Source organism: Lampetra planeri, chromosome 9 (assembly GCF_965212315.1).
Source record: "Lampetra planeri chromosome 9, kcLamPlan1.2.h2, whole genome shotgun sequence".
Lineage (NCBI taxonomy): Eukaryota > Metazoa > Chordata > Hyperoartia > Petromyzontiformes > Petromyzontidae > Lampetra > Lampetra planeri.
The window spans coordinates 6,096,206-6,123,867 of NC_136115.1; the positions used below are offsets into that span (position 1 = coordinate 6,096,206).

The following is a 27,662-nucleotide window of genomic DNA, read 5'->3' on the forward strand; positions in this document are numbered from 1 at the left end:
TTAAAATTATGTTTTTTCACTATTTGCCTGTGTGTGTAAGTAACACTCAAGAGCATTGCTTAACCAAATGTTAACCTCACATTTGTCTACATAATTTGAAATACTTCAATCAACTAGCTGTCATTTCGTTCTGTTTTGTTTTGTATCGTGTTTTGTGGCATGAAGCCTCGGGAAATTATTTATTTAGGAGGAGCTGTCTAGGGTTATTTTTTAAAATGAGTATGAGGTTGACTGTGTCACTTGTAACATAATGGATAATTGTGCTCTTTTTAAATGACTGTCATTCACGTAATTTATAGAAAGTGCTTTAATAACTTTTTGGCCTGCGCACTTCTGTCGTGATTTAATTAGATTGCACAATGGGTTTTTTTTCTTTCACTTATTCACAAAATAATGGAATGCAAAAAATGTTTGCCAAATGTAATAAGTAAAATAATAAAGATTTCCTGAAGTTATGTTTGGATCTAATAAAAATTTAAAACACGACTATTCTATTTCATCACATTTTTGTTTCTTTTGCTAACGTGTTCAATTGTGGTATATCCATGTAATGAGCATGTTTGATGGATTCAATCTCAAGTGTATCATTTACACAGGTGATTGGAGAATACATTATACTTCTGGCTCATTTATTATATAAATATTACATAATATGTAATGAAAGACACTCATTATTTCTTCCCTGACCAGTGAGATGAATTAATTGCGTTATGAATTGAAACATGATGACGAACAGGAAAGTATAGTTAACGTCGCTCATTTGTAAATTATCATCAAATAAAATGTTTCTAGATTTGAAGCTTTCGTGACTGCAAGGATTCATATTCTTAGGTTTTTTCGGTGAAGTCACGTAAGTAAAACATTAAAATTAATAAAAGTAAAATAAAATAACAATCACTTGATACAGCTGTCGTGGCTGTGACGGTTCCACCTGAAGACGGAGGCTTGCGTTGCCTCCGAAACGTCGTGATTTTTATTTTATTTTACTTTTATTAATTTTAATGTTTTACCTACGTGACTTTACCGAAAAAACCTAAGAAAATTAAATGTTCTTAATTTGTATAAAGCTGTTTAATATTGTGTACAATTCGACACAGATCTAAGTTTATGTTGGCGTGTTTTTTTTTTATATCTCCAGGAAAATCTTAAAAGCATCCGGGAAAGCATCGCCCGGAGAAAAAAAGAACCCAGTCCAAGGCAACCAGGTAACGTGTGGGTCCACTGCTCAGGATGTTTTCATGAAAAAAAGACTCTTGAGACGTGAAGATATACTGTGATGAATACGAAAAACTCTGTGTGGTACATTCCTCATATGTAACCGTATATGGAGTCGCTGCCAGGTGCCTTATCCATGGAATGCTCCTCCCCATAACTTAAGGGACTGTCAGTGGGTTGAGTCTTTTAGGTCGCGTCTTAAAACATTTGTTTTCACTTGCATACACGTCTGTGTAGGTTACGTGCCTTTTGTATTGCCTTACTCCTTTCTAGTTTTATTCAATCGAATCTGTTAAGGGTTGGGTTATATGTAAAGTGCTGTGGAGGTCTTGTGTAAATGGTGCTGAAAAAAATCGAGTTTTTGTGAGTTAATCTCAATGTATTAATCACTTATTTCTGTAACATAATGTACATATACAGCTCATTTATCTATCCGCTGCTGGATGAGGACGTCTTCAAACCATGTGGGTCATGAGCATTATTTAATCGTGCTTAACCACGCTGGTCACTGTGGGTTGGTGAAGAGAGAAATGGAACGTCACGTATAATCACTCTCCTTAAAAAAAAACTGGAATTCCATCACATGCCATAGCAAAGTTGTGAGCAAGTGATGTTGAGATAGAAAACACATCTGTCAGTTTCTTTATAACTTAGATTTTCGCTTACATTCTCACTCAGGTGCTGAATCTGTACGATTGTTCTCAGTGACAGCTTGCTTCCACTGAAGGAAACTGCCATACATCAATTCCAAGCATGTATGTTATCAATAAAAGCAACACGAGTTTCACCGTATGGCACGATAGCTAAAAAAAACAACTCGCGTGGATATATTCCACTCGAGAGAGGTGTTGAGTAAAAATAAATAAGTCCATTTATTTCCACATCTGAAGGAAAAAAATATTTGTGTACGTGTAAGTAAGCTTTGATATTACAGACGGTGTCTTTTGGCCATTTACTAGCATGCGGCAGCTTGCCATGGATATGGCTTTGATGCGCAGCCAGATGAATGTCCCATGCAGTTCACTGCATGCTGCCCCATGCAGTGACGTAAGCACATGGCACAGATCCTGAAATTACAATTCATCCAGTTACCCTTGAGCTCAAAGGTGAGCTGTGTAATTTAAACCTATAAAACGTTTTGCATGTGTAATTTATTGCCCCAGTGAGTGCAAGTTTGCTACTGCGTTTGTGCATGTGCAAAGTATGCAATGTCATTCAAATGAACACAACAGAATGAAAAGATACCATATTTTTCCAAGTCACCAATATGAATGTTGGGATTTCATGGTTCACGCAAATTCTATGGAGATGTATAATGCTGTTATCCGCTATGGGCATGCCTCACTCGGCCTTCTGGAAACACCCTGGATGAGAGGCATGCTAGCTCCACATGTGAACTGAACATTAAATACAGGCTGTTTATTTTAATGGGTGAGTGCACCTCATAGGCTTTTATATATATTTGCACAAACACAGGAATGTTGGGTGAATGAAATGTGTGAACAGCCCTTGCCTTGGTGTCTCTGCTCAGAACATAATGTCTCTTTTTTTTTTAAAGAGACGTTATGGATAAAGTCCTTCACACACTTTTGTTGGTCACGGGCAGGGGTCAGCAACCTGGGGCTCCGGAACCGCGTACGGGTCTTTGAGGGCTGCTTTGTGATGCTATTCACATTGCATTGTGGCTCTTGAAATATTGATTTATTTACTTTTACCAAATTTGAGACAGAAAAAATGCCTCTTGTAATTTTGATTACTGACCACTGATTATTGGGGGTTGTTTGACCATACTTCACCACGCTGGTCATTGGGGGTTGTTTGATCATACTTCACCACGCTGGCCAGTGTGGGTTGGTGAAAGGGGAGCCTAGGATTCATCAGACAGCACTCACCACTGATGTCAGCTATGGCCAGGAAACAAACTCAGGATAAGGAATGTTATTAGTTTTTTTTTTACCACGTGCAGCTTGCAAATTTGTGCCCCGTCATGATATCGGTGTTACAATGCTGACATCATGTTGTCCTTTATATATTTATATATAACACAAAAAACTCTTATGGATTATATTGGTCGCGAAAGTCTACGTGTTAAAATGAAATAGAGGCTTGCAGAGTGATTTACTCATAGTTTCTATTTTTGTAACCAACATAAAAAAAAATTGTGAACATTTTAAACTGCTTTATTCTTGGTTCTTTCAGTAAAGTCACGTAAATAGAAAACAAAAAACAAAAATAAAAGCAAAAAACCACGACGTTTCGATCGCAACACAAGCGGTCTTCCTCAGGCGGATTGTGTTGCGATCGAAACGTCGTGGGTTTTTTGCTTTTATTTTTGCTTTTTTGTTTTCTATTTATGTGATTTTACCGAAAGAACCAAGAATATGAATTCCTGCATTCACGAAAGTTTTAAGTCAAAATTTTAAACTGCTATTCTGGAAATCAATTCAACAAAAAAATGTCAGTGCAGTAATGTATTTACTTTGTTACTTTTATAATGATGCAATGTGTGGACTATTTGGCCATTTAAATACGAACATCATTAGCAATCCCGGTCTATGTGTGTCATTCATTCATTCATTCGAATGAATGCCTCTTTGGTTGAAAAAATGAGATGCCATTATGTATCTTCCACAGTGTGGCTATTATTCCCTCTGAAATGGATTTGCTGCACAAATAACATATTTTGGTTTCTACCATGTGAGGAGTTATAAAATAACTGGATTATATGTAATTCGTGAAAACTTTTCAGACATGTAAATCCACAAATGGTGGATTTACATGTCAAAATGGTATTCAAGATAAGTTCTGACAATAAAACAAAAACAAGTTGATTTATGTAAAAACTTTAAATTTTTACTGCCTTGAAAATAAAAAGTCATGTTTTACTAAGTATTTATATATATATTTAATTAATTAAGATGCAACAATAAGTGGTGGGCAGCGACCGCGACGATGGTGGGTTTTCCACCAATTAAAGGTCGTTGCCCATCACTTACATTAACATTAGCTGCCCGCCCATGCTGCTGACATTTGGGCTACGCCCATTTCAAACCTTTATTAACAGTTTGCCTTCAGAAGCTAACCCCCTTTTCCTAATGACGACCGCTTGTGTTGCGATCGAAACGTCGTAGTTTTTTGTTATTTTCTTTGAACCTATCTACGTGACTTTACCGAAAGACCCAAAGAATACAGTCTACATTTGTATTTGTCTTTTTTGAACGCCTATTGCTTGGCCACATTTTCTACATTTTTGTAGCCGGTGGTCTAAAACAATCAAACGACCACACGTGCAATTCTTTGGAACTTGGTCATCTGCATCCTTTTGTAATGGATTTTCTCACCATTTTTTGTTGTCCTTTACAGATTTGAAAGAGGATATACCTGTCGGCCTGTATGAATCTCTGCCGTCAAAAGAGGTTCCTTTTCCGAGCCAAGGGGCGTTCCGTCACCGTCCCATGCGTGACTCTACCTCCAGCACGACAAGTGAGACTCGTTTAGAATTGATGCAGCGTGTGGAATGCATTTGCCGTTTAATACTGTAACATTATCGTCACCTCCGGTGGTACGTTTTGTGACGCGTTCACATGCAAGGGATGATCCACTGAGGATGAATCAGCCTGGTCTCCCATGCTCACCAGATGGGTCGGGACAATGTTTGCATCTTTGCACCACCTACAGCGGTGACTCACTTGGCTTATTGCCGAGTGCCCATATTGCCTCATCATATGTTATCATACATTTATATAGCGCCTTAACCAAGGCACTGTACAGTGGACTAACAATAGTAAAAGATGGTTGGCTAGATGAAAGGAGATGAGTGGATGGGATATGTGTAAAATGAGGTGGTGGTGGTGACGATGCGTGGAATAAACGAAGATAGAAATGGGATGAGTGGATTGCTGATGAGTGACCATGGGGAGTTGGGAACAGGAAAGGCGTTCGTATGAGTGGAGAGGACAGCAAGGAGAGAAGGAAGTGTGGGCAAGAGAGAATAAGTGGTTTAGGGAGAAGAGTAGAAGGTATTGAGAGAGGGTGATTGTTTGACATGGGTGGACTGTTTAAACACTACATAAAGGTTCACACCACAAACTTAAACCACATGTGTGTGCTTGGTCTGCTGTGACGAAAACCAAATTTTCTATGTATTAGACAATTATACATTACACATTCTTCAATTAGAAGACAGCAATTAATGATGATGATGATTATGGTGATACTGTAAGAGGAGTCATTGACAGCATTTATGTATGTAGGTGCACGTGCTTGTTATGTCTTAAAAAAGACGATAAATAAAATAAAAAACCTGCAAATTATGAGAAAAAACAACGGAACAGGAAAATTCATTCAGGCTGCAAAGACGCAGAAATCAGCACGCAAGGATGTGCTGCTGCTCACAAACAGCAGGAAGGCACGACTCCCATCATGCCTTGCATGCCATGTGACTCAAATGACATGTACGATGCTCTTACCCTTGTCTAGATCATCAGCTCAAAAGAGAGCTGAATGAGTGCCCGTATTATTGTTTAGACTACCAAGTCTAAATTTTTTTTAAATGTTCCTATCCCATCAGGCAGCAATGAAGATATAACTACACAGGCTGCACTAGTTTGCTTTGTTTTAGTATGATATATAATAACTTAAATAACGTAATGTTGATCATTGTCATCATTTAATATTTGTACTCCAGTAGCCACGGGCATCCTCGTAAACTAGTAAACGCGATGATATCATTATCTTGCTGGACTCCTGGCCATGCAGAATGGCTCACCCCCAGATTGCAGAATGTGCTTCTATTGCGCGTATAAATCACAAAAACTGATGCATCGCCACTAGCCTGCGATGTTCTTATAATAGTGGTACAATATACAGCACTGCACGTAATAACCAAGCACTGTGGTACATAGCATTTATGAGCTAGCCTTTGTGCAATAAAATTATAGTCATATCTCCAATATGACACATTTATGTAATTTTAATTGGCCCAACTTAAAAATGTATTTAGACCTCTAGTTTAGTGTATCTGTGTATAAATGATGTATGGGGACAGAAACTGAGTGTTCATTGATAACAAAAAATTCCTCTTTAAGCTTTTGATATTTGTGTGGAAGAAATAGCAACATTCATACATTCACCATCAACCTCACAAATACCTAACCTACCACCTATTTCTTTAGAAATTTTAACTCAAGCGTTTTCACATTGTTTTATACAGGGCCAGCATTCTGACATTGGCAACGCTTTAATGTTTGGCTTTAAAACATCATATGCAATTTTTTTTTCCAGTGATTTCCGGATATATTTGAAATGTTAAATTGCCCACGGAAAGGGGGACCAAGGTTAAAACACCATCTTAAAGGAAGAGCTATTAAAACATATTAAAAATACAATTTGCCAACCGGAAGGATGTAATAACTTTAAAAAGAAATTGTGACCTTTATTCAGAAATGACTGTGTGTGTGACTTCAGATGGGTTGGAACTTCACGTGGGGAGCGATAGTGTAGCGGTTAGCGTGCTGTGCTACGAACCCAGCGAACGAGTTCGATTCCCGCTCATGGCAAACACCGGTGACGATTATTTGAACCGGTCTTGGGCCTCCCCTAGGTCGACTCAGCCTCAAATGAGTACCTGATGCAGTGTGTAAACATCGCCACTGGGGAGACAAAGGTCGTCGGAAGTGGTGCTGGCCACCCACCCCCTCGTGCGCTAACAACACTTGCCCCAACAGTTTGTTAAGGATATACGGGGGATATTTGTCTTCATTGTCAAATCGCCCTGCATCCAGCCAGTTACCGTGGACCACAAAGGCAAACAACAAATGACGGAGCGGGAATGTAGCATGGTGGTAATTGTTACCGGTGAGTTGAGCTGTAATGCTCAGCGATTGTGGCTGTCTACCAAGCACTTGCATGTAGAACGGGAAGCTGATCAGGTGAATATGATTCCAGATAAGGCTTTTGAAACCAGTCCGCTGCTGCTGCTGTTCGACGTTGCCATGCAGCACTTGACCTACGTTGCAGTCTGTTATCGGCTACACGGGGGATCTTTGTCTTTGACGCCACCATGTGTTTGCGGCTGCTGCTACATGAGCCACCTGTTCTACAGCAAGCTTATGTCTCTGTGATGTTTTGGATACATTTTCATCTATTTAAATGAAAATACTCGTTCCGCTTTACAATTAAACAAAACGTGCGATACTGCATTAGCAGTGTTGCCCAACAAAAACCTCAGCACGTGTCAGAACATCTGCGAGAAAGAGCAAAATAAAACAATCACCTTTCCCCCCCTCGTTATGGCAGGGTTACTGACGAATGTGAGTTTTATTTTGTCATTTGTGCATTCCACTTGTCTTTAGAATGTGTTCAACATGCACATTTTCTAGCAAAGTGTTCGACTGTATTTTAATGATAACAATTTGTTTTAACCCATAGCTGCACGTGTTCTCATTATAAATTGTGCGTCTCCGTTCTGAATTTGTGGGACATCACAAAAGAAGTTGACATTGTATCGACAAAGCGGTTATAAAATATGGATAGGGGTGGTTGTGCTGCATGTGAATTGGTAAGAGATTGATTTTAACAAGCAATACAACTTACTTGGCATGGAGGAAGCCATTCCCCGTGAGTGCAGAAAAGCTCGAGATCAATTAAGATTTTGCTATCACTGTATAATATCGTTATAGCAGAATAAGCAAAATATATACATTTAAATGATACACCTCCAGTGATAATAACAATGCATTCCGAATGGGCATACAGCACTACATACTAAAAATGAATTTACTATTAAAAGCTTGACAAAGCTATCTTATCAGAAAACATTAAAAGGCAACGTCTCAAACAATGGCCCTTAAGTACATAAATACAGAGGTCAGAGAGATAGAGGAGATACGAGTTGGAGGCCACACCTTTACACCATTGGACCTAATAAGAATCACATTTTTTTATGTTTGCTGATGGACAGTTTTTAAACTGACATGAATAGTTACCTGGTAACTGTAAATTGGCATATTAATTTAATTAGTGTCAGTTCCCATTGGTGTAAAATGCATTCTCCAACTTATCCGCTCTGTTTCTCTGGTCCTCCGTATTTATGCGCTTTGAAGGACCATTCAACAAAATGTCATCTTGCTTTTATTTGTCCTTCTAAGGCCACAGTGTTATTGACGGATGTGTTGAGGATTTTTGTTTGTTATTTGTGCTTTCACACCACTGCCAATGCAGTATAACCAATTTTTTTTATTTCATCGGAGCATATTGCACAAGTTACATGTCTCCTAATATATGTGACCAGAGAGGTAATGACATTCTGAAGCGTTGATATCGACACGCACATGTGGACGAAGCAGCAATTAGAGCTGGCCTACGTACAGATAATTTGCAATTAGCAAGATAAATATTGCAAAATGTCGTCTGAAACATGTGACATGAAAAACCAGGAGCTCTTTACAACAAACTAGAGCATGTTTACAGAGGGTTTCTTCAGAGAGTTTTCAGTCCTGAATTAACCCAATGTGTCCATCATTTATCCAGTTTCCCAGCGATGTATCTTTATAATTAGAAAACTAAAATATATTGAGAACCAGGAACTGAATTTTAAAGGCACATATTAATAAAACTTCACGTCACAATATGTTCATAAAATCATGGGTTTATATATGTATACGATATATGTAAATTATAATTTATGTTTATTAAAAAGATGAGTGTCGTTACTTTTTTGTTCGTGTTTCAATTAAATTACATTGATACGGTTTATATACAAAGCAGAATATTGTCTCAATTTAGTTTTTTTATGACTATTCCTGTCAATTATTGCAAAGTGAAATAGAAAATTCATGAGACCCAAATGCATTAATAAATACACGAACGTATAACAAAAATAAAAAATACTTTTCCAATATTGTGAGGTTGTGAAATGTGCATTGCAACTCCCTATTATCTCGCTGCAGAATGACTTTGTATCCAATTAATCCCAAACATCACAAGCTCAGAAAGCATCCGAATGGTTCAGTACCCCACTGCGCTTAGTGAGTGTCTCATAGACTACAGTGCATGCTGTTAATGGGACTCTGGGCACTTGCTGAGCCCAACTGCAGGCTCAATACTAAATAACCGTTACCAAAATAGAACTATCCATGGTGCATTGCTTAACACCTGTGTTGGCTCAGGGGACTCTTATTTCACATGCATAAAGGCGTGGCCAGTAACCATAGAGAGAGAGCCTCGTATTTTTGGCACACGGTTGGGTTTACCCGGCGCTTAATATTCTCTGGCACAGAAATCCAGTACTGCTTTGAATTCCATCGTTGCAGCAAGGGGTCACCGCAGCATTTCCCCATATAATCTCCGTATTGAGCTGCGGAAGGGGAATTTGACGAGGCTGCCTGTACCCCTTCAACTGTTGAGGGCATTGAGTAATTACGAGTGGATTTTCCATAAAAATGTGGCAATGCCATGAGGGTATTCAATAGATTATACTTGTGCATGTACTTTCTCATCCTCACCAAGGATGGTCTCACACAATGGTGATTAAATGAGAGCTTTAAATTAAATGCATTTGACTTAAGAGGCAAGCACGCTATACTTGTTGCCAATCAGCCACCCTCTACGATAACACTCAGCATTATTTTACAAAATCAGGATGCTTGATAATCAGACACACCTTAACGCACGTATTTGCATCTCGTATGTTTTCTAAAATAAGACATGAAATATACATAAAACATTTCAAGTGATGTGTCATTGAAAAAAAGTATATGCAATATTAAAACACACGCGGGCCTGGCATCTGAGGATGTCAGTAGCTACGTACCCACTGTTGTACAATTACTATAATGTTGATTTATACAATGCAAATGCATTTCAAGACTCTAGACAGATATAATGGGAATACTTCATTTTTTATTACAGGCAGGCAGTCAGACATAGGTAGATAAGAAAGAAGATATTGGGCTTGAACAGGCTCCAGGGAGTCAACAGCACAGACGACTGGGTAAGGCGGGTTTCCGAGTATGGGGCAGCAGAGAATAATGAGCCACCATCTGCTCAAAGTTAAGATTGGCCGGGGGCTTTTGACAGAAAGCCTTAATTGCGGTAATTGAGAATGCGTGGAGTAGAGTGAGATGAGAGGCCGGGGCAAGTCGATGGAGAATATTTTAATACGGTGTGGATATGATGTTGAAGTTGATTGAGGACTGGATTGAGAGCCAGTGGGAGGGTGATGTGGGTCTCATTTTTGGATGCAGGTGAGCATTCTGGCAGCATCAATTTTAAATCATTTGAGATTTGGATAAGATGGATTTGGGGTTGACCCCATAGAACAGAGTTTCAGTAATCGAGTCACGATATGATTAGGATCTCAGCACAAGCCGAGGTAAAGAAATTGATTCGTCTTGTTTGCCCATCCAAGAATGCATTTACCGCCTCAAAGTACTTGTTGCCCTTTTGTCCTTACAGAGTTGGATGGAGATAGACAATTCTCACGATTCCTAGCACTGAGTGTTACTTTCTCCCAAGGTGGAGTCCTAAAGCGCGCGCGCGCGTGTGTGTGTTGTGTTGCCCTGTGCCCACAGGCTCCGTCAGCAGCCGCTCAAGCACTCGCAGTTTGCAGAGCCTGAGCAGCGGCGCAGAGGCAGACATCGAGGTGACTGACATTCTCACTTCCCAAGCCTCCGAGGGAGTAAGGGGACAGAGCACTGAGCGCACACCATGGTTAGCTGTGTTGTCTTGTGTTGTCTTGTTGGGTAAGAGTCGATTTATGAACAATCACAGCCGGTGCCGTTGAAGAGAGCAACCGGCCAACTTTGCCGTTTTAATCCGAGAAAACATTTCACAACAGCATTCATAACAAAGGCTCTGGGTTTCAATTGATTGACAGTACTTTTGCCAATTAGATTGATTCCTTACAAAACCGTCCAGGACCACAATTTAAATTGTGTCTGCAGAGAGCACAATTACACAGTTGCTGTGGTAAGCATTGCGGTGTTTTAAAATGTTGCCATCCCCAGTGCTGCTGCTAAACAAATGATTTGGCATGCTGCTGTGTTGTCAGTGATGCACAAACACATTTAACAAAAAGACTCAACACACTTGCCAAAAACACTGTGGCTTTAAAAGAAAAAAGTTTGTGATCGGCTACATTTCGAGCAGTGGTCCTTGTGCTACGAAGAAGAGCCATTGCCTAAAACGGTGCCAATTACATATATATATTTATTTAAGGCCACAGTGTTATTGACAAATATTTGTAAAAAAAATTCTACTGCTACCGACATCACTCAGTGTCTCCATTCACCATGATGCATGATGACACACTCGAATCTACATTCAACATGCCTAACATTGCAATCGCTGGTAGTTTAACTGAACTCAACTGTGGGTCAGTGTTACCTGTTTGGTTACAGTATTCATGGAAGACAGTTTCGCATCCATACGTGTTGTTGTACATGTGTACAGAAGCTGTGATGGCAACTTTTTAAAGCATACCTTCTCAAACAGAGGATAATTATGCACAAAGAGAGTGGAAGAGAGCATTAAATACATTTAGATCAAGAAAATGAGAGAGAGATAAATACGCAATATGCAGATGATCAAAGACAGGAAGAAAACAATATAGGCTCTGCAATATAGTACCCTAATCATACATTCCAGAGTATCGCATGACAGCTGTTAGTCCAGTGTCAGACTAGGTCTCCGCAACTTACAGGTGTTGAATCCGCTGATAAGTTACTCACGATGTGTCATAGACCTAATAATGCGGCAACCTATGCTTTGAAATACATGAATATTAAAACATCCGTGTAACTTTGAACGAGAGGTGGAGTGGCCGAGACTTGTGTATTTCCAATTGATTGTGTGTTTTGTTTTCGTCGCCGGTGACTGGGAAGCTCACAGTTTTGAGCCAGCACTTTTGAGTTTGAATTCTGCTTTGTCAGCCACTCATGCTTAAACTGGGTTCTCAAGTTTACCAAGAAGTCGAACTTAGCTCAGTTACTGCACAAAAAACACACCAAAGCATTAGATATGTTTTTAAAAAAGTAATTGGATGTATTTCGGCCTGGAATTTAAGAAGAAAATAGTTGTATTTGTAATGAACCCTCTGGAACGTGTGAGGAAGGAATGTATGTATGTTGAACCTCTTTCGCACCCTACGTAGCCAACCGTGCTCATCGGTTGGCCATTGTCTGACACAGGGTGATGCACCGCACACTCAAAGAGTTCCAAATGGAAAGGTTCACTTGAAATGTAATTAGGAGAAAAGAGCAAAAGTATAAATACTACATCTACCTTTTTCAGAAAGAGAGAGAGAGACCACTACGTGGAGACTGGTGAATGCAGAAACCAATCTGGCCTGAGCACACTGTTTACTCAAGAGCTTGCTGGTCCTGGTTATCTCAATGCCGAATGCTTTGTGGGAGAACTTAGCAAGGCAGTCACATAATTTGCACGTGAATTACAGAGGCTTTCTGATGTAGATGTGCAAAAAATCTATTTCGCTTAGAAGTACATTAATATTGCAATAAGTGAGTCACCTGCTTTGAGTGTTGATGAAAAAAGTTGCTTATTCCAATGATGCATTATGTAACAAGAAAGTTAGGTTCTCTGTGTATGAAGAATTTATAGTTTTTTTGTATAGATTTGTATTGTTTACATTAAGTTCATTTTGGGTTGTATTTTCATTTCACCTTTGTCTATTGTGAACAGAAACAAAAAGACCCCAGAGGATAATGATGGTAGCCCTTATATTGTTAAATAACCCTTGCAAGGGGTTGCTTCCGTTGTGTAACGGTTGGCACACTGGACTTGCAATCCAGAGGTCATCGGTTTGATTCGATTCGTTCTCTGAGTGTGGCAGGTTGAAAACATTGGTGCAAGGTTCTTAAATCCCGCTGCCTCTGTCCACCCAGTGGTATAAATGGCTTCCCCACAGTTAGCCGCGTATGGTCGGGCAAAGAGTGGCTACTCCCACCTCTCCACAAAATGTCTCGCCAGCAATGAAGAGTTGGCCAAAAACACCCACTAGAGTGGCTCTTCAGAGCTCCCTGTATTGGAGGACCTTTTGCAGCAGTGGCGTGAGGAAATAATTGCAGGGCTGCACCTTTAACGCCGCGGTGGCGAGATGTTAACTACCTCGCCTGGTGTGCAGGAGGTCGTGGGATCGATCCCGACACTGACGCCTGTTGTACATCTGGAGTTTGCATGCTCTCCCCGTGGTCGCATAGATTTTTCTCCCAGAGTCCTCCGGTTTTCCCCCTCCACATTTGGAAACGTGCGTTTAGAGTATTTGGCTGTTTAAATGTCCACATGATAAGCCACTTTGTTGAGTTATCACTTGTGGCCAGGTTGTTTCTGAAAAAGAGATATATACAGTGAGGGAAAAAAGTATTTGATCCCCTGCTGATTTTGTACGTTTGCCCACTGACAAAGAAATGTTAATGGTAGGTTTATTTGAACAGTGAGAGACAGAATAACAACAACAAAATCCAGAAAAACGCATGTCAAATTTGTTATAAATTGATTTGCATTTTAATGAGGGAAATAAGTATTTGACCCCTCTGCAAAACATGACTTAGTACTTGTTGGCAAAACCCTTGTTGGCAATCACAGAGGTCAGACGTTTCTTGTAGTTGGCCACCAGGTTTGCACACATCTCAAGAGGGATTTTGTCCCACTCCTCTTTGCAGATCTTCTCCAAGTCATTAAGGTTTCGAGGCTGACGTTTGGAAACTCGAACCTTCAGCTCCCTCCACATATTTTCTATGGGATTAAGGTCTGGAGACTGGCTAGGCCACTCCAGGACCTTAATGTGCTTTTTCTTGAGCCACTCCTTTGTTGCCTTGGCCGTGTGTTTTGGGTCATTGTCATGCTGGAATACCCATCCACTACCCATTTTCAATGCCCTGACTGAGGGAAGGAGGTTCTCACCCAAGATTTGACGGTACATGGCCCCATCCATCGTTCCTTTGATGCGGTGAAGTTGTCCTGTCCCCTTAGCAGAAAAACACCCCCAAAGCATAATGTTTCCACCTCCATGTTTGACGGTGGGGATGGTGTTCTTGGGGTCATAGGCAGCATTCCTCCTCCAAACACGGCGAGTTGAGTTGATGCCAAAGAGCTCCATTTTGGTCTCATCGGACCACAACACTTTCACCCACTTGTCCTCTGAATCATTCAGATGTTCATGGGCAAACTTCAGACGGGCATGTATATGTGCTTTCTTGAGCAGGGGGACCTTGCGGTCGCTGCAGGATTTCAGTCCTTCACGGCATAGTGTGTTACCAACTGTTTTCTTGGTGACTATGGTCCCAGCTGCCTTGAGATCATTGACAATATTCTCCTGTGTAGTTCTGGGCTGATTCCTCACCGTTCTCATGATCATTGCAACTCCACTAGGTGAGATCTTGCAAGGAGCCCCAGGCCGAGGGAGATTGACAGTTATTTTGTGTTTCTTCCATTTGCGAATAATCGCACCAAATGTTGTCACCTTCTCACCAAGCTCCTTGGCGATGGTCTTGTAGCCCATTCCAGCCTTGTGTAGGTCTACAATCTTGTCCTTGACATCCTTGGAGAGCTCTTTGGTCTTGGCCATGGTGGAGAGTTTGGAATCTGATTGATTGATTGCTTCTGTGAACAGGTGTCTTTTATACAGGTAACAAGCTGAGATTAGGAGCACTCCCTTTAAGATTGTGCTCCTAATCTCAGCTCGTTCGTTACCTGTATAAAAGGCACCTGGGAGCCAGAAATCTCTGATTGAGAGGGGGTCAAATACTTATTTCCCTCATTAAAATGCAAATCAATTTATAACATTTTTGACATGCGTTTTCTGGATTGTTTTGTTGTTATTCTGTCTCTCACTGTTCAAATAAACCTACCATTAAAATTATAGACTGATCATTTCTTTGTCAGTGGGCAAACGTGCAAAATCAGCAGGGGATCAAATACTTTTTTCCCTCACTGTAGCTCATTGGGCCTTACCTGGCAAAGTAAAAAGTTGAGTTTAGTTTACCTTTTGACCTTTAAGGCAAATTGTGTGAGAGGCAAACCGCTGCCTCGTATTGTATCCCTGAGGTCATGGAGTGGTCGGTGGGCTCGTTGAGGCCTGGTGGGGCCTAAATCTGCTGCTCGTGTGTGTTCAGGATGGTGAGGGCGATATGCCGCACACTATGAAGGAAAAGCGGAGGACCTCGGAGCTACCAATGTTGGAAAAGAAATGTGTTCCTCCTCTACCTGTGGGTTCTAAAAAAATGAGCTCCACATCCCCAACTGCGACCGCACCCAGCTATCCACGTCCGCACTCCGGCTCGATGACACTACAACCTCCGCAGATACAGCATAAAGCCCCTCCTGTCACACCCAGGCCTCCGCACACCCTCTCAGCCAAGTAAGTGTCACCTGCGCACGCTCTTCCAACCAGGTAGACATCACCTGCACATACTCTCTAACCAGGTAGATATCACCTGCACAAAGTCTCACAACCAGGCAAGGTTCACCTGTGCAGATGCAGGAGCACATTTCACATTTGTTTAAATGTTAGCTTATCAAAGTCCATGCTGGACTGTAAGCTTACAGGAAATAATCATTTTTTCTCACAGTTTGTACAGATAATAGATGTTGCATTTCAATTTAAACAATGTTGATTTTAAGAACCCAGTCCTGACTACTTGAAGCATTATTGTTACGTTAATCTGTCCTCCAATCAAGTTAGAAATAATTTATTATCATTAATTTAATATGTGTCCTAAATGGTGAACGTGGTCAGCTGGCTAGTATTTAATTTTCTTAACGACAGGTACGTCACATCAATTCATACAGACATAAGACTTACAGACGACTGAGAAAAAAAAGCAGTAGAAACCAGCCATACAAGTGGGGACACCATATCTATAATAGAGGTTTTTAGGTTAGACTGCGTAAGTATGTGTCGTTAAACCTGCCACCACCCGACACAGCCAATTCGTCATGTTTGTCACGAAAACAAAACATGCCACTTTGTTACTAGTACGGCACACCGGCGTGTTACGGATAATTTTGGTTGAGAAAGCCGGCGTGTTAAACGGGTGCACCATATTCTTGGTTCTTTCGGTTAAGTCACGTAGAAGGGAAACAATAAAATAATAAAAATATAAAACAATAAAATTCTCACGACGTTTCGACTGCAATACAAGCAATCGTCATCAGGTGTGAAAAACACGGCAAGAAAATTTGAAAAAAGTGGCGTTTTTTTCTTAACGTCAGCACCACGGACAGCGATTTTGGCAGTTGTTCAGATGGACGAGTCCATCTATGTTCGGAAAAGAGGAGGGGGAAGAGGAAGAGAATGGAATTCGGTCTGAAAGTCACCGTAAGCGTGAACACAATTAATTAAGACCCGAAATGGTTTATCAAATCCTTCCAATGGTTGCTAAGCCAGAATCCATCTTCTCGGTTGAAATTGTCTCTGTGTTTGTATATGTGAATAGCCTCATGAACGAATCTCTCATGCATGTTGGGGTAAAGCATGTATACTCCCACCCCTTCCAGCACGTCTGACTAGTGTGGAAAATTATGCCAAAATGTCCTTCTGAGTGGCTCTCTAGAGCTCCCTCTAGTGGATAACATTTTTTTTGTAATCTCAAGTTCTATTAGGTGTCTGGGTGACTCGAGTGTTTGTCCAGACAAAAAAAGAGAGTGACATCTGTGTTATAGTGTAATTGTATAATGATAATAAATCCATTTATATATTTTTTTTATTAATTCCAGTTAATGTAATCACGTAATGCAATTTAGCGATTGTCAATTGGCGATCCTATTTTATTGACATTTGTAAAGTTCATAATAATAAACAAGCGTCAATCGACGTGATGAATCACAATGGGCAGTGCAAGCCCGCCTCACCGGATGAAATTAAGTGGTAAACAAGCTTTACAATAAACGTGTTCATATGAAAGTGGGTGTGTGTCGACTCTGGTGGCAATTGGAAATTTCGGCGCAATAGGTCACTCCTCAATTTGGAATTCCGAGCCTCGCTTGATGCCAACAACTTGTGTTCGTCAGAATTAATGAGCTAAAACTAAGCATATATCATCGAGGGGATTGAGATTGGGGGTTTCGAGAGAGGGAGCAAGGGCCTTGGGAGTGAGAGGCAAAGATTGTGTTGTCAAGGGTGGAGAGGGGGGCGTTAAGGGTGGCTGGGAGTCTCAATCTCTTTCGAGAAAGCGCCCATTGGAATGTATTGAAGAGGGAGGGTGTGTTGTAGAAACCCCACTTGATGGAATTTTGCTCGAGCCTGTCTTCTCAAAGAAATATGCTGCGAAATGAGTTCACGACAGTGCACGTCACCGATTTATATTAAGACATCAGTTTTTTTTTTGTCACAGCACGTAAGCTGTCCCCCTTTTTTAAAGTAATGTATTCTTATTATTTTGATAATCGGAATACCTTACCAGGAATAACACTCAAGATGAAAAATCTTGTTTTTTTGTGGCTGTCCTCAGGACACGGTGAAATACCAGAGCAGCCACCGGCAGTGCAATTTATAATCAAGGCACACCCCGGGAGATCCGTGCAGGGCTTGTCGCGTTTACTGTGCCGTACTGCAGATAAAAGACAGCCGCAGTAGAAACGTAATTTTCCTGATGCTGTTTTCGGACATTAGTGCACAGGATGTCTGTGCAGATTGTGTAGCGCTTGAAAGTGCATATTTCATCGGCTGCCTGTGCACATTATGCAATGCCTGAAAGTGTACATGCATCCATTGCCCTTCTTTAGCACGAATTGCACAGACGTTTATAAATCTACTGCTGGATGCAGGCCTCCCCATGCATTTTGATCTTGCCGATTGTTTAAACATACTTCAGCATGCAGGTCAGTGTGGGTTGGTGAAGGGGTTGCCCTGCTCTGTTTAATATATCACTCACCACTGGTGTTAGCTGTGGCCAGTGATTGAACTAATTTCGACAGGTTCATAGCGCAATACGCAAATCACTGCACCACCACTCCACCCTAGAATATAATTAGTCATATCCAAATGTATAACACGCACACAGTGGATGTATTTACTCGATTACAGTTTCTCAAAAAGAGTACTTGTATATACAGAGTACGTGATTTTATATTGTTGTGGTAAGTAAAGGTTTGGCCCTGCAATTGCTTGCTCATGCCTATGCTGGCGGAAGGCCCTCCACTTGAGGGAACTCTAGAGAGCCCCGCTAGAGGGTATTTGGCCTACTCTTCCACGCTGGCCAGACATCTTGGAAGGGATGGGAGTACCCACCCTCTACGCCACCACACGCGACTTGCGTGCGCAAAGAATTGGCCTCTGCAATAAGCGAATGCCTTGCCAATGCAGTCTTGAATAAAACACGTTCTTTGCCGATGAGTTACTAGCATCCACTGCAGTCATTTCCATGCTGTGTGATCGCCGCACTGCTGCTTGTTTGTTTATACGAGTTCCCTTCTTTTCAGGGGCCGAGAGGCACCAGCAGCAGCAGCAGCGGCGAGTGCACAGCCCGGAGGGACACCACCCCCCCTGTTACCGCGGGGGAAGAGCCCACAGTCACCCAGGCAATGAGCGGGAGGTACAGTCAGGCATACCAATGGGGCCTTCTCCCACATGGAACCGAATGCAACTTGAAGGGTTATTTTTATGTTGTGTTGGGGTGTAATTGCAAAACTGTAGTAGTAATAATAATATGCAATGTTCAATGTCGTGCTAATTTAAATGTGAAAACAAATCGATGAAAGCGTTGCAACACCTGTTTTGATTGCACGAGATATATCACACGCCAAGGTTGTGTTTATGTAATGTGCGCGCACCGAAGCTCACACGGATACACGGGGCCCGTGTGTGTGTGTGTGTGGACTGCGGTTGAGCCGAAAAGTCAATACAAAAGAGGCACCTCTGGAGAGCTAATAACCTGGAAATACATTCACGGAATAAAAGTACACACTAACAGGCTTCTCATTTTCAACATTTTAAGATCGATCCACTTCAGCCTCGGTTTTGGTTGGAGGTTTCTACCCAATTTTTCTAAAAAATATATCACGATGTTGGCATTAGATTTTTAAATGTGAGGTATTCTTAAAACTCGTTCACAATGATTTATATATATAAAATCTTTTTTGTGCCAAATTAGAGCCCTTCATTATCGCTGTATAGTTCCCCCAAAACCATAGGTTTTTGCTTATCTGTAAAACTGCCCTTGCAAAAAGTCTGACATGTTCTACACACTTATATAATTCACGAAGGCATGCATACTATAATATAAATGAGACAATCATCTTTGCAAAGTTTTGCGAAAAGGTGAGCAATTGTAGCATACACCGTGGTGCTGCTGACATGCAGACGCATGCCTCTGTCAGCGGAATGGTCACTCACCAATTGAGAGGTCCCAGCGTTTTTTTTACGTTTGTCTTTTTTCTTTAAATCATCTGCGTGTACGCATGTCTTTATCTGACCATTCCAGATTTCTCTGGGCTGTGCGTCATGGCAATAAAACTCACATCCATGCAGATATGCAGCCGCTGCGCTGGATTATGAAAGTTAACATGACTCAACAACATATATGATATATATACAACAATATGACTCAACAACATGTGAGCAGGCTTGGTTATCACAGCGCAGGCAGTCACCGATGAGGTTATTTTGTCAAAAGGATCCACGTGGAGCGCACAATATAGCAACCGCTCACCTTGTCTCTCACACAACACACAACATCAGTGAACCGTGTGCGAATTTCAGCACTTCGCCTTCAAGTGAAACGTGGTTTTACAATGCAGCAGACGCTTTTGATTGCACCTGCTGAAAACGCAACAAGTCATCGTGGGTTTGTGCCCGACACAGCAAGTGCAGCTGAGTTGTCAACATTGTGCATCGTGCCCATGACTTGTCTGGTGTCACGTCGTGAATTCACTCTGGATCATGTTTGTGAATAAATTCACATCATGTTTTCCCCATGCCTGTGCCTGTCCACCCAGCAGTACGCATGGGGACACCAGAGTTAGTCGGTAGGTAGGTCACTTGTGGTGGGGGGTAAAGTGTGGGTCAGATGTCTGGTCAGCATGGAAGAGTAGGCCAAATTACCTTATCGAAGGGCTTTCTGGAGTTCTCGCTTGTGGAGGCCCTTCTGCTATCTGTGGCGTGAGCCAGCAGCTGCAGGGCTGCACCTTTACCTTTTCAGTGTCTGTAATCGGACTTGGCGCTTTTTGCTGTCCATGTTGTACTGAGGGATTTTACACTTTCCTTCAACAACTATGCCCTTTTCCAATATGTAATTGGTCAGATCTAATAATAATCATCATAATGTTGAACTATGTTATTTAGGTCCAACAAACGGCACAGTACTATGCACAAACATAAATTAAGATTTAATCTTAAAAATAACGGCCACAATGCCGGAGATGGTGGGATATGACCAAACACGAGCTTTGAGGGATATACAGCTAGATGTGTTTTACTGAGCATGGCATTCTTCACATTCCTCGGCAAAACAATGAATGTTGGAAGTAATAAAAAATGCACCCTCAATGTGTAAACCTTTTGTACGAGATGCAGCTTCGCTATTGCAGCAGCTCCATTCCTCAGCTGTCGGTGAGGTGGGGTTTGTCGCAACACAAAAACCAGGTCCCAGTTTCCCAGTGTCGAGTTAGCAATGGGGAACAATAGCTGCCTCCGGTGCCCAGGGTTGGACACACAATGGCTTAAACATTTTAAACGTCGTCGTCCCCGCCCCCCGAGAGTTGCGTGACTATTGATGTATATGGAGATTAATCAATCTGTAGGGCAACACCTATGGGCCCACTTTTTATGGGGCATGAAACATAATGTTTGCGGCCCTACAATGGGAGTGTAATTTTTTTCTCTCAAAAGATTTATGGAGGATCATGGGACCTGCTTTGCCAGTACCAAAATATGAGAATAGGTTTTCCCCTTTTTTCTGGCAACAAAACAGGTGGTAAGATGTTAAAACACCAAACTGAAACCTTTTACAAGGAATCATGTCTGCATTAACCACAATACTTGTGGTCAGAATTCAAACAAAAATATACTCTCGAAAGAAAGCTGGTCCATACCAAGCTGTCTCTTGGTATGGACCAATCCGTTTCAAAGACAATGCATATATCATCAGGGTATGTTTTTTTTTGCATTCTGGCCACAAGTATTGTGGTTAATGCAGATATTATTCCTTGTAAAAGGTTTCAGTTTGGTGTTTTAACATCTTAACACCTGTTTTGTTGCCAGAAAAAAGGGGAAAACCTATTCTCATTTATGGAGGATCATTAACAAAATTGTCACCTTAATCTTCCTGCACCCAGATAAATATTTAGTTTTTATGTACCAATGTTATGTGTAAACGTGCATTGAATGTTATTTGTATAATAAACAGTGGATATTTTGTTAATTTTATTTTATCTCTAATAAAAAATATATTGCAAACAAACTGCTCTCAGAAAGTGTATTTGCTTTGCGTAAACAAGCATTATGGCCTCATGTGTCTGTTGGTAATTTAAATGGCACTGCTTAGGCCTAAAGCAATTAAGAACAATTAATTTAGCAAAGGGTACAGTTGCCGAATAAGGCACAATTTAAGAGACGGTCGAGCATTCTGGCAAACTATATGGCTGAGACTTGAACAAAATTAATATTCCTCTAAACTATACACAATGCGATGACTTCACCGTGTGTGTAGTCACGAGTGACCAGGCTGAGTCAATTCACTGCACTCAAGAAACTGATTTAGTTCAGAATCCAGAATCTCAGAAGTCCTGATCTCAGCTCTAACTTTGACTTCTGAGTTACGAGTTCTGGCTTTGCTCTGACTTCTGATTTACTTGGCTACCAGGCATGTTAACTTTTTTTTCGAAAGTGTAAAACAGTAATATAAGCTTTGCTTTTTTAAAGTAAAATCAAATGGATTGGTGTACATGTGAAAAATAGCCCGTGTTATCGAATGTTATACGTCAACTTTTTGTGATGTCTTCTGGTGTCATCTGATGAGGCTGTTTATAATTACTGATGAAACGTCGTACTTGAATTATCCATAACACACCGGTGTGCTGAATCAGCAACGAATTGGCATGTTTTGTTTATGTGATAAACCTTACTAATTGGCTGTGCCGGGTGGTGGCGGGTTTAACGACATATTTATGCAATCGAACCCCCCCCCCCCCCACCTCTATTCTGGTGATTTACTTGTTGAATTGTAACTTGCAATTAGCTCTGCCTGTGCATAAAAAAATACAAGAAAAATTGCGTTGGGTAGGACGTGTGCAAGATGGAGGAGAGGGCAACTTTCCAAGACAGGCAATGGAGTGGTTTCCACGAGTCCGGTGACCCAGACCAATACCCAAGAGCAGATGGTGGGATAAAACAAACTATTTACCATTTGTATTTTACCAGGTAAGGCCCACTGAGCTACATCGCTCTTTTTCTGAAGTGACCTGGCTACAAATGATAGCTCAACGAAGTGGCTTATCACGTGAACATTTATAGCAGCCCAAACACTCTTAATCTCGTATTTCTAAAGGTGGAGGGAAAACATTGGAGGACCCGGAGAAGAATCCACGTGATACTGTTAGGACAGATCATGGAGGTCACCTACCTATTGTACATGCAGCAGCTGTGGCAACTGGGCAGAGGATCGAAAGCGTTGGTGAGTTGTGGCGGGCATCAATGGCTTTGGCCACAACTACATTGTGATATTTGATCTTGCACATTAAGCACGTGTGCATTTTTAATGCATGTTTGCGTTGAAATGGTTAGGCATGCGTGTGGTGTCAGTGGAATTTACGTTGCGCCAACTTTACGGAAGATTCAGTGATCTGCGAGCTGGGATAACGAGGCTCTCAAAACATCTTGCTGGTAAATGCTTTTCCCTGTCCTCGTGGGAATACAAAGAAGAAACTTTAAAGCTTTGCAATCAACCATGGCTTTCCGGCCCAGCCCTCATTCGTTCAGTAATAAGACTTCTAAACATACCGTAAAATATAATATAAGGTTTGATTGAACTTTTTAAGTGTTCAGTTGGGTTTAGAATGCATTGGAAACGAAAGTACTGCACAGTGGATCAGAACTGTATTTTTCTAAATACACTTTGACATACTTTGAGAGATAAAATTCTTTATTGATTTCATGTTCAAGATGTGTGGCCTGTGCGTCTCTCCCCGACAACCGAAAGACACAACACGTGCAACCGAATGATACTTTACAATTGACACATTTGGCCTAAACGGGTCATTGTGTTTGCTTTGAGGGAAGATAATATTTATTTTCATTTGTAACTATAACTTGCAGTGAATAGTGTCCCCAATGCTCATAGGAGCTGTTTTAAATTGATGCATTGCAGTGGAATGAATGGGCACCAACACAAGTTTGGCCTGGCAGTGTTGTAAATGACACACCAGAACAATCGTCAATCTTGACTGGTGGTCATAAAACAATCGTGAAATGGGAACGTGAACTTGATGACCTGAGACATTCGGGAAGTTGGCGTCGTCTGAAGTGAGGTTTTAACAACATTCGTACCGGAAAAAAGGCAATGTTTATATAACCACACATTACCGTTTTAATTGGTCATTGCCAGGTGCTTACAATAACAGTTTTATTAATTAAAAGTGTGATGTTTTTCCTTTTTTATATGAAGGTAAATACATGAGTAATAGTGCTTTATATGAAGCTTTCAGTGTTGTAAAAGCACTAAACCAATGACAATTTGTATCCTGCTCAAGCTGTAATACATTCAAATTTAAATGCAGTCACAGTAGTTTATACATTCGTAAGAGATAGGTGCTACGTCCTTAAGCACCATCGTATTATTCTACCATCTCCTATTATCCACAGCAATGTTGCTGTAACATTACGATCAACGCGTTTTCCTCTACCCCCTCTCTACCCCTTGCATTTGCTGCATATTCGAGGCCTTTGCATTACTCTACGGCGGAAGCAAGTGCCCGGCTGAATGTGACAAGATAGGGTCAAGCACAGGTCACGCTCCCAGACAAGCAACCGGTAATAGGCAAAGATGAGAACAGATGTACATTACCATCACTTTGGAGTGGAACAACACGCGCCCCAGGGGACCCTCTTGATTTCGGGTCGGTTACACATTCTTGAAATCCAACGCGTGGATCAAGGTCTCTCTATTTGGTGGGTACAAGCACACGTGCTGTATGTCTGCTGTCGGCAATCACACCCGCACTATAAAAATAGGGCCGTGTGTTCGCCGGCTTGATTTGGGTCTTGGGAAAAGAATGGACGCGGGTGGGCCCGGGGACGTGCGATTTCACGTTCCACCTCTGCCCCCCCCACCCCCCTCATTATATGCCACCGGTGTTTCCAAATTAAGTGGCACTTTTCCAGAGGGAAGAAACTTTGCTTACCTATGCACGTATATCTCTGTGCTAAACCTGCGCGCCATTGGGTAGTATTCGTGGGCATGGTGGTGGGCTATGCGCGCTTGTAAATCCGGCGCTGTGGAGGTGCGGGGTTGGTGGCTCATCGCACAAATTGCCGTGAAGCTCCCTTCGACGTGGGCATCGAGGTGCGATACAGCAAAAATGTTGAATCCGCTTGGTCCATATGTATGGGATAGCGTGTTCCCCTGCTCACGCGCGTGGGTGCTCCAGTTTCCTGCAGCATGTAAACACGTTGATTGGCCGATAACGCCTTAATATTTAGAGGACCGCAGAGCTTGGGAAATTGTTGACAGTCCTGCCGATTGTCTGGTTTCTCATACCTCCGGGTCATTCTCCCTCTTCGCGAGTGAATCCTGTGAGCGTTACAAATTGACATTGTTATTAATTGCCGAAATTAATTAGCAATCAAAATAATTGTCAAATAAAGGAAAGCTGTTTTCGCGTAAGCACTTTGCTTGACAAAAACTTGTTTTTCATGTACGAATGGGCGACCTGACATTATTTAGCTTCCTCACACTTGTTTCCAATTACTGCACACGTGCAGTGCATTATAAGTGTGCATTGTCTGAACAGTTGTGTGCACACGTTTAATCGTCCTTAGTTGCTCTATAACCGTTTGAATCGCTCCACACGACCATTTGTGGAGTTTATATTTTGCAGCATCTCGTCTCATTCCATTTAGTATTTAAATGGACAACAAAAAAGCCCATGTTGCAATCCTTTTGTTAATCCACTGCTGGATGAAGGCCTCCCTGCACCATGCAGGTCGTGGGAGTTATTCGACTATACTCCACCACGCTGGTCAAAGTAGGTTCGTGAAGGCGGGGAAGATATATGGTGGGTGTCTAGATAGCAGAGTTCATCCCGACCCTGCCGCCTGCTGTATATTTAGAGTTTGCATGTACTCCCCCTGGTCGCGTGGATTTTTCTCTCCGGGTCCTCCGGATTTTTTATCCACATTTAGAAACATGCGTTTAGAGTATTTGGCTGCTATAAATGTTCACGTGATAAGCCACTTAATTGAGCTATAATTTGTGGCCAGGTCGCTTCTGAAAAAAAGCTTTAAAGAGCTAAGTGGGCCTTACCTGGTAAAAAAATGTTCATACAATCCAGGGTGGTAAAGATGTCTTGTGACTCCCAATTAATTCACCCCCAATTGTTGTTCCCCGGTGTATATTAATTTATGTTTCGCATAAACATTTCCTTTTAAAAAATAAGTTTTAGAGAATTAAATGGGTGAGCCACAAGACATCTGGACCACCCCCGTACAACAATGGATTTTGCTGCACCTTGCCCTTTGCTGCCCACGTCGACAACAGCCACCCACGCCTTGAAAGTTGGGAGCATCCCGCTACCCGAGAACGGTTTGCGGTGGTTATTGATTCTCCTTACTCCACTTCGTCACAGGTTAAGAGGAGTTCTGCTGCAACTACTGGCTACGATCTCATTTCTCATCCTACTGACCGTGCCCTACTGAACATTTTTTTTATAGGCTCTACTATGAGCATAACCAACGCATGTCGTAACCTTGTCGTAGGGAGAAGATGCGATATTTTGTCGAAAAATGTTGCTGTCTTGGACATATCTGGCTGCAAAATGTCTCACTAAGCTGTGGGATTGTCTGATACGAGCCCCAGGTCCGTTGGGCAGCAAATAAGTTGACTCCCACATCCAGCACTTTACCAAGCTTTCTGGAACCCAATCCTTTTGCGGCCAAGTTAAATCCCACCCACAACCCCCGCATCACATTTTGTATTTCACCCCCCCTCACCCAACCCTTACGAGGCTATGCACAGAAACAGTCAATGTTGCTTTCTCTTTCCAAGGACTTTTTGTGCGTCTGCTTGCAGGCCACTCAAGTACTACTATCCTACATGAACAGTTCTGCTTTGGACCATAACCACTCTCCACATAATGGGACCTTTTTGCCAGTATCAAGGGCTGAAAACATAAGAATAGGTTTTACCCATTCTGTCAATAAAACAGGAGGGGTTAAGATGTTCAAACACCAAATAGATAACTTTTGCAAGGAATCAAGTCTGCATTACCCACACACGGTACCTGTGGTGAACATGCTCTGATAATATATCGTCATTGTCTTTGAAACTGATTGACCCACACAAGATGACTCGCCAAGTCTGAATGTACCGCCTGCAGCGGAGCTGAGCTTCACAGCAGCCCGACACTGATTTGAGGTGGGTAGAGGGGGGACATCCTGCACTCATGGCCAGCTGATGCTGAATTTAAAGGAAGCAGAGTGAATATTCCGATTAAAATTGGGTTGCCTACCTCCCACAGTAGGCTAATTTCACCATCCTCAACCACTGGAATCCCATTCATAAATGTGGGTTTACTCTCCAACACACCGGTGTGCTGAACTAGTAACGAATTGGCACGTGTTTTTTTACATATTGGGTATGTCGGGTGGTGGCAGGTTTAACGACAGTTAGGAGATCTGATCAAAATAAAACCCTCTCATGGATAATGTGTCGGGAAGGCCTACGTGTTAAACTCATTGAATAGTATTCATATTCTTGAGGTCTTTCGATAAAGCCACATAGATAGAAAAATAATCATAATAAATAATAAAATATCACGACGTTTCGATCGCAACACAAGCAATCGTCATCAGGTGACACAATTTAGAGAGAGCTGCTGAGACAAGAAAAACAACTATGCTGACTTTTTCCTGCCTCAGTAGCTCTCCCACTATATTTTCACCTGACGACGATTGCTTGTGTTGCAATCGAAACGTCGTGATATTTGATAATTTTTTATTATTCTTTTTCTATCTATGTGGCTTTACTGAAATACCCAAAGAATATGAATTCCTGCAGTCACGAAAGCTTCAAGTCATTGAATAGTGTTTGGCATTGTGTTTTGTGCAGTGCTTTAGATTTCTCATGTGACTGATTTCTGTTTGATTTGAAGCTTCACTTTATTTTATCGGTTTACTTTTTTCTTATCATTTTGGTGACTGAAGTCAGTCTTGCAAATGAGACTCATCATGGGGTCCTGAGTTCTCACCTGGTTGAACAAAACGAATTGGCAACATT

General features: G+C 41.5%; 1 protein-coding gene across 5 annotated transcripts in view; it reads left to right on the plus strand.

Moving 5' to 3' along the window:
* The window catches only part of LOC144720623 (phosphoinositide 3-kinase adapter protein 1-like), a 165,115-nt gene extending 143,483 nt beyond the window's left edge, over positions 1-21,632 (plus strand). For 4 of the 5 annotated variants that reach the window (XM_078597496.1, XM_078597495.1, XM_078597499.1 and 1 more), the window contains 5 exons: positions 1,139-1,205; positions 4,579-4,698; positions 10,788-10,894; positions 15,348-15,592; positions 18,655-21,632. In XM_078597496.1, the coding sequence (XP_078453622.1) occupies positions 1,139-1,205; positions 4,579-4,698; positions 10,788-10,894; positions 15,348-15,592; positions 18,655-18,760 (645 nt within the window). In that variant the 3' untranslated portion in view covers positions 18,761-21,632. The remainder of the gene's footprint in view (positions 1-1,138; positions 1,206-4,578; positions 4,699-10,787; positions 10,895-15,347; positions 15,593-18,654) is intronic. The other variant, XM_078597497.1, reaches the window with a different exon arrangement.
* Positions 21,633-27,662: the final 6,030 nt, after the last annotated feature.